At 39.5% G+C, this 7,944-nt stretch overlaps 1 protein-coding gene across 3 annotated transcripts in view; it reads right to left on the reverse strand.

The window, feature by feature from the left end:
- The window catches only part of cldn10a (claudin 10a), a 10,557-nt gene continuing 2,613 nt past the window's right edge, over window positions 1-7,944 (reverse strand). For 2 of the 3 annotated variants that reach the window (XM_046054096.1, XM_046054089.1), the window contains 5 exons: window positions 3,815-4,308; window positions 1,995-2,156; window positions 1,751-1,832; window positions 1,544-1,648; window positions 1-210 (listed from right to left, as the gene is read on the reverse strand). In XM_046054096.1, the coding sequence (XP_045910052.1) occupies window positions 81-210; window positions 1,544-1,648; window positions 1,751-1,832; window positions 1,995-2,156; window positions 3,815-4,034 (699 nt within the window). In that variant the 5' untranslated portion in view covers window positions 4,035-4,308 and the 3' untranslated portion in view covers window positions 1-80. The remainder of the gene's footprint in view (window positions 211-1,543; window positions 1,649-1,750; window positions 1,833-1,994; window positions 2,157-3,814; window positions 4,309-7,944) is intronic. The other variant, XM_046054104.1, reaches the window with a different exon arrangement.

Consider the following 7,944-nt stretch of genomic DNA (forward strand, 5'->3'; position numbering starts at 1 on the left):
TTTCACTGGTGAAATTGTTTGGTGACCACAAATGATAAATTCTACAATCAACTCATATAAAAACAAGATAGAATCAAATTTCACACATATGCATTTCTTCCAAACTGCCTCGATGGCTCCCCTGGTTCCTTGTGGAGGCTGTTTACTGTCTTGCTGTGCTTGTTGCGTGGTGTCACAAATGATGCAGCTCTATTGTAGGAGTATTCAGCTCTGCAAAAATAGAAACAAGAAATTACACCCTAATTAAAAGCGTACTGTAGGGTATGTTTTGATCTCCATTTCTGGCAAGCACCTTGAAGTAGAACAAGAACTGGGGAGATGCATAATAAGGGCTGTAATGATAAATGTTGAGAGAGCCTCTAAGTGGTTCTTGTTTTATTTCTCTCAAAGTAAATTGAATGAGTGCATATTTAAGGATTTTGGTGGACAACAGGACAATTATACAATCCCTGGATATGACAAAGAGGTCAACAATCATATTTCTGTGGCACCAAATGTTAGCTTTCTTGCTGTATCCCCTATATAACAAGTTTACAGACGGGGTCTGTAAGGCCCAGCTAAATGCTAACATCAGCACGCTAACATGCTCACAATGACAACGCTAACATGCTGATGGTATAGTGTTTTCCATGTTCACTATCTTAGTTTAGCTTAATTAGCACATGTTAGCATGCAAGTACAGCTGAGGCTGAATGTCATTAATTTAGCAAATATTTAAGCACATTGGACGCATTTAAAATTGACCTAATGATGGTGCTAGATGAAAAGGGATCACCATTACAATTCATCACATGAGCATCATGTGAAAATTTAAACCACTCTTATCTAAAAAATCTAATTCAGCCAGGACCAAAGTGGTGGACTTACTAACCGACCAACATTACCATCCCTAGAGCCACACAACTGATGTGTTGATCCCCGTTTTACGGACAAAGAATTGAGGTGATTAAAATTAAAGCTGCCATAAAGTTAGCCTTCAAATCTCTGAAACATGTATCCTTACTGGCCTGCACTGGACCAAATCCTGCAGAATATTGCTCTATATGTTTCCTCCTTTCTGCTCCTCATATACGTCTTACTTTACCCAAAGTATATGGATATGCTAAACAGGACTGACCGTTCACAAATTGATGACTAAGGATATCACCAAAAGAGAAGGTTTTGTTGATGTGCAACTGAACACTTCCCTATAGGTGCCCTCAGTCAAGGTGACTTTCACTACGAAAAGGTCTTAATTACTCGACTTTGACAAAGGAAACATTCAGCCATCAACGGCCGCATAACTAATCAAGATGATGATCATACAGTTTGCCTTGTAGGTTCAGCAATTATGAGACAAGATGTTGAGAGAAATTACTGAATGTTTTTGACTGTAACCGACCCTCCACTGCAAAAGTAATTATTTAAATTGCCAGATTGAGTTAGCAAGTCAGTGCAGTATAGAATCCGTCCAAATCAGATTTCCTCTAAGCCCTTGTCGCTGATGACAGATGTGGGATCACATTGTTAGTGTCCAGCATGTCAGAAAAATCAAGCAACTTGCCTGATACTGAAGCCTTCAGACAGGGAGAAACAGAAGATAAGTCCTCCGAGCGTACACAGCACAGATCCAGCCCAACCAATGAACAGAGCTGCTCCCAGCTCAAACCTGAAGGGATAAAGTGGGGGAAAATAAGAAAGAATGTTTGATTGGATGTCTTTCATCCGAATGTGGTTTTGATCTGCTGTTCTTTTAATCCTAAATACTTACTTCTGGGCAACAAAGAGGGGGTCAAAGAAGTCAGTTGTGATCCTGTGAGCATATATGGAGCATGCAGTCATGCAGCTGAGGCCTGTGGAGAGAAATAAGAGGATTTCTGAAGTCAAAGCAGAACGAGCTGATAATGTAATTCAGTTGAACACTAATTCATTCCAAAAGATCTTCCCAAAATGCAGCTCAAATGCTACATTCTCCATAAATACAGACATAGAGAGGGGTAAGCAGCATGGCATACCGCTGAGAATGAAGTGGAAGCCCGAAAGGACGGTCAGACGGGCCTTGGTGGTCTCAGAGCCTCCTATTTTCGTGCACTTCATTCCTACCAAAGCGAGGATTGCACCAAAGAAACCCAGACATACAGCGGCAATCATCAGACCCCGACACACCTGGATATAAGCTTCAAGGGAGTGACAGTGAAGAGGGTGTTAAATGTGTGGTTCCTGATCGTTTTGTCTTGTGACCCCCTAAAAATAGAGCAATGTCTACTTGTTTATGGCCTTAATGTGGTCATGGGTTGTGAGAAGTGATTTTTTTGTTAATGGCGATTTATTTATGAACATTTTAAGGCCCAAAGATGTATCCAGAATAATTTTAATTATCAATATCCACTTATTTTAACAAATTTAGAGGCCTTAAGGCGTGAAAGGATATGGTAGTACTTAATTTAAAGAAAAAGATGCTTATTCACTTCTTGCAGAGAGTGAGATGAGTAAATTGATTTCACTCTCATGTTTGTACATTAAATGTGAAGCTATAGCCAGAAGCTAGTTGGCTTAGCTCAGCATAAAGACTGGAAACAGAGGGAAACAGCTAACCTGTTCAATAATTAACACATAAATTTATCTTTTTTGTTTAATCCGTTCCAAAGTCACAAAATAAACTAGGCTAAATAAGTGAAATTATTCCTTTAAATATTTTTAGAAGCCTTAGGGGGGTGAAAGAATACAGTAGTTCACTTAGTCAAACCATTTTTAGAGGCTGGACGAGGTTAGTGGCTACAATATTTTTAAACTGGATCATATGACTACTTGTCTGTGAAAGTTGTTGTGGTGACAAACCCACAGGGAATTATCACCTGACTAGTTCCCCTCAGCTCTAAGGAGCTTTAAAGCGTCTTTTGAGTTGTTGTTTTGGTCTTTAGACGTGCAACTTCACGGGATTGGTTCACTTCTCTGCTCCCATTGTGCCATTTTCAGAGGCAGGAGGCAGCAGTTTTTAGCGTTAAAGCATCAAAAAACCCACAGTACTAGCAACAAACAACACAATCACAGTTAACAAGTAGTGGGTTAACAAAATGGAGGGCTTAAGAGAGCTTAAAATTATTATATTGCATGTTTATTTTAGTTATTTCACTTATTTTTAGAGGCTAAATGTTGAAATAATCTAGTATTTCACAAGAAAAAATCTAAATTTATTAATTAGGTTTTGTTATTCATCCCTTTAACAATCTGTGACCCCTCGGATTTATCTTGGGAGCTTTTGGAAATCACTGCCTTAGACTAAAGACAAGGAGGAAAGGACAGGAGTTTAAAAGGTGTTTAAATGTGTGCTGTAGAGCGCAACACCTATAAATACATTTTCTTTTCTCAACAGCAAGTGTCAACAGATCTTGACACTGCATGAAAATCTACTAGCAATGCCTTTCCTTATTGTTGCTAGAAAGCAATGGAAAGTGACAAGTGACCTTTGCATGACTGTATGCCTTTCTCAGATTGCTTCATTCGAACCCATTAGGAAGTTGTGTCATTCCAGCTCAGCTCATTCACTGAAATATGCCTCTTGTGGCCTTTAACTTTAAATGTTGTGGTTGTTTTTGGCCTGAAGAGTCCAAAACAGGAAATATCAACTTCCAAATGCATTTGTATACAAAGGTGGTCATTCATCCAAAACAACAGGTAAAGATTTTGGGCATCTGCGCTTCGGTCAGATGAATAGTTCCCAATGCACAGTTCCTCAGAACACGATAGATATGTTTCTGTCTCTGCTCTCTGAACTCAGAAAGACAACATCAGACCCTGCTACAGCAACAACAACCCCAGTCGTCTCAGAACTCACCATCCAGAGCCAACATTGAAGGAAAGTCCTTGCAGTTGGACACACCGGTGGAATCAGTCACACATGTTTTCCATAGGTTGGACCAGAAGGTAGCTGTGGTGATGACTGTCCCGTCCACAGAGGACACCTTCCAGTAGTCTGTAGGCAGGGTGGACGATACCAGGATCCACCCGGAGATGGTCAGGAGAAAGGCAACAATCTCTGTTGCCATGTTGCCCATTTTTCCTGTGGCTTGGAGGTCCGGAGTGGGGACAGGAAAGAGATCTTTCCCTCAACGGTGGGAGGGTCGGTCCAGGACAGGTGCGTCAGCTAGAATTTTGCTTCTCCTTCACCTGCACAGTCAAGCATCTCCGCCTTGGAACCAATACTTTTAAGTGCATCGCTGACACACAATCAGTGGTTGTATGTTGTGTTTATGCGGTGTGGGGGGAGGGTGCTGGGGTGCACACAGTAGTCATCACTCCACACAGAGTGCATAGGGTCTGCAAGGGGATCTGCGGGAGGAGGAAGTCTTTAATTGAAAGGATCTGAAAAGTCTTTGACAGAGAAGGAGCACAAGATGAGGAACAGAGATAGGAAATATGCGTATGGTGGACTGAATGAATGAAGGAATTATGTGTCTTTGTGTTCATTTTTTATACGGTTTGGATTTGCGGCACCTTATCAAAATGCTGCACCATAATTTAGCAAACCAGTACTTCAAGTCCTCATAGCAGCAGCACTAAATACAGGCAGGGAATATAATTCTCTTCAGGTTTTAAAGCATTGTAGCTCCATCAAGTGGCAGAAAGGAGAGAATGTTTGCAGCTATCTGAAGTACATTTCCTCTGTAGGTCAGTCCACCACAGTGGTCTGGACTGAAATATCTCAAATATAGATTGCCATGAAATTTTGTAATTATGCATTATGCCAATTCACCCAACACCATCATCGGTTCAACATTTTAATTTGTCCAATACTTATAAAGGGCCTGTAGCTAATGGTAGCTAATATTAGCAAACCTTTGATGGATATTGCTGTGTAGCTGACATTTATTTTGCTGTTTGTTTTACCACTTGATACTGTACAGTAATTGTCACTTGTCACCACAGTCTAGCTAACTGTTACAGCTACCTCAGGTTACTGTAGGTGTAGTTGGCCCATTGTAACTGGTAGTTCATTGGTTATGTGTTGGAAGATGTATTCAAAATGTGTACTTAAGTAAAAATAGCAATACCACGCCTTAAAAATTCTCCATTAGTTTCAAACTTGTATTTAAGTAAAAGCACAGAAGTATACTCAAAAGTAAAAGCACTCACTTGTGATTAAGTTTACGTTGTTTGACTGTTCGTGTACGCCAACATTATTTAATTAAATACTGTAATTGTCATTAACAATAAGATGATCAGAAACAAACCAGATAAGCCAAAGCAAAAATAAAAGGCTGGGTCTCTGTATGATAAGACAAGATTTAGTGGAGAGATGAGCTAATTACAGACTGGCTTCTTGTGTGTCTTGTCTCACGATGGCCGCCAAGCAACCATTACAGTATAATAATAGGACAGAGCTTTGAGCAATTAGTTTTAAGTGGGGAGAAGGGCGTCAGAGGAAGCGTGATGGAGAGAAAGGGCAAAGAGTGACAGGAAGGTAAGTCAGAGGAAAAACGTAACGGTAAAAGAAAGACATGTTGTCAAATGTGAAAACATATAATGAATCCTCCGAACAGAATGAGGCCGCAAGCCACGTACTAATTCATTAAATTCCTGATATTTTTCAAACAAGGATTAGATTTAATCTCTCTTTGTAGAGAAAGAGGGATTGTTTCCAGGACAAATAATTACCCGAAACATATCCAGACCCTAGCTGTACAGTAGCTGCCCCCACTGACCTGATTGTGGGGTCATACAATGGGCACAGGTAAGGTTCAGTGTTCACAGCATCCCAGGAAAACTAAACCTAGGTGTTTTACTGTCAGTTAACAACAGTGAAAAGCTGCTGAGATCAGTGTTACCTAAATCTCTAGATAGATGAAGCCTTGATGGTGCGTTTCCATGGCCTCTGTTACTGAGCAATCTCTGAGGTCCTAATCCTGTAAACTCACTAATGAAAGAGGAGTTATCTGTGTGAACCTGTTGATGACATCCCGTTAATACTATGGATGTGAGAAGATGATTATCTTAAGCTCTTGAGTTAAAGCGGGGCATAAGCAGGTATCGTTCTTGATAACTTTTTAAACTAACTTGTAGTGCAAATGATATCCTCAAACTCAGTCTAGCAGGAGGAAAGTGATCATTGATGAATGTTTAAAAAAGCAGATTTTTTCCTCTTCGCAGCTGCCGTAGCTGCACTGTATGATGCATTTGAATTCAAGGTGTCAAAATCTTAACAGCGTTCAAGCCTCATTTGGAATAAAATTCTCTTGTCTTAGAGTACCAAGATCGGCAGCGACAACAAACAACAAACACAAGACAGATAAAACAAACTATTCCACAAACAAACCGACAGAATGAAAAAGAAATGTGATTATAAAGTTATAACTAAAGTTTTCATTACAAGCATATGCAAGTATATACAAATAAAAAATAAATAAATATAGTATATACAAATAAATTAGCCCAATCTACAACAATAACATAATGAGACAACACATGAGAAAAGTCCACCACTTTGGTCCAGACTGAAATATCTCAGCAATTACTGGATGGATAGTTTTTCAATCATTTGGTTTCTGCCCAAATACCAACAAACTAATGACATTCCCATCAGCCTCAGCTGTACTTCATGTTAATTAGCAAATGTTGCAAAAGCAGTGTAACGTGCTAAAAATTGATGTTAAACGTGTTAAATATTAAACATCAGCATGTTAGCATTGTCATGGTGAGCATGTTGTTCTGTACACTGCATGAGATAACATCAGTTAGTAATTAGCTTAAGAACATTGTGCCTAAATACCACCTGAGTGAGCTGCTTGCATGGCTATAAATGATGTTTGTTCCATGTATTCACTAGGCGATATGACAAGGGATGACATCCCCCGTGTTAGCAAAATGACCTAATTGACCTGCCTTCCCCCCTCTCTATCCCCTAGAAGCAGAGAGAGTGAAGGAGCAGAGAGGTTGTTTAGTTGAATAATAAGACTAGTCTACCTGACTCATTGATCCTTTATCTGACTGAGGTTTGTGCAAGATACGGCTCTGACATATCAGCAGCCTAACTGTGCTGTGTATTGATAAATCCATGGCTCTGAGTGTGGTGCTGAAATAGCAGGCAGATTTATAATGGCAGTCTTTTCTCTTCTTGTCTTTCATAATATTCTTTAAGGTACATACTATTAATACTCAATTATATACTAAATTGTTATCAGTATACTTATTGGAATAGTGTCACCAAAGGGAAAGTAGCAACATGTACTATGTTTGTGCTTAAATCATTACTTATATTTGCTGTAGCTTTGGTTAAGTTTACATTTTTGCTACTACCACTTGGAGTGGCAGAAGCTGGACATTTATCTATTACGCTAACTAGTTAGTCAATTCAGTTGCATCATGTGGTGTTAAAGCAAGATTATGTAACTTTCATTTCTGGGGGAGGATCACTATATAAGTCTATGATTTCTTGATCTATCCTGTCACCTTTGTTTACATCTTTTGTGCTGTTTGTAAAAGTAAAAATAAAATATGCTCTTGTCATGTATTTTTTGATATTTCCATGCTGTTATGCATGTACCGTTCCTGATGAAAACTGTTGAATTTAATTGACAGCACCTTGTTAACTGCTGCATTAACCTTGTAAACTGTAATTAAAATGAAACAAATTGAGCACTTCTTCCTCTGTGCTCACTGAAGGGAGAATATGTGAGTGGAAAATAGGCCCATCCCACGGCTGGGATAGCATGGGAAAGGAGTGTTGATCCCATGCAGATGAATGTTATTGGGCTGAGTTCAGCTGCTTGTAATAATCTCCAGCTGGCTTTTTTCCTTCAGCCCTTTTCCCAGTCGGTGCTAGCTAAACATCAACAGGAGGATAACGTGCAAGGTGCGAGTGCCAGGGCCTCTTCAGTCTGTTATCATTAGCTTGTCAGTGTCAGGATAATAGTTTACCTTGGTTACATGTGACTGGATTTCTTTTAAGGTGTATTTGAACATTGAAAT

The sequence above is a fragment of the Micropterus dolomieu genome, linkage group LG01 (genome assembly GCF_021292245.1).
Source record: "Micropterus dolomieu isolate WLL.071019.BEF.003 ecotype Adirondacks linkage group LG01, ASM2129224v1, whole genome shotgun sequence".
Classification (NCBI taxonomy): Eukaryota; Metazoa; Chordata; class Actinopteri; order Centrarchiformes; family Centrarchidae; genus Micropterus; species Micropterus dolomieu.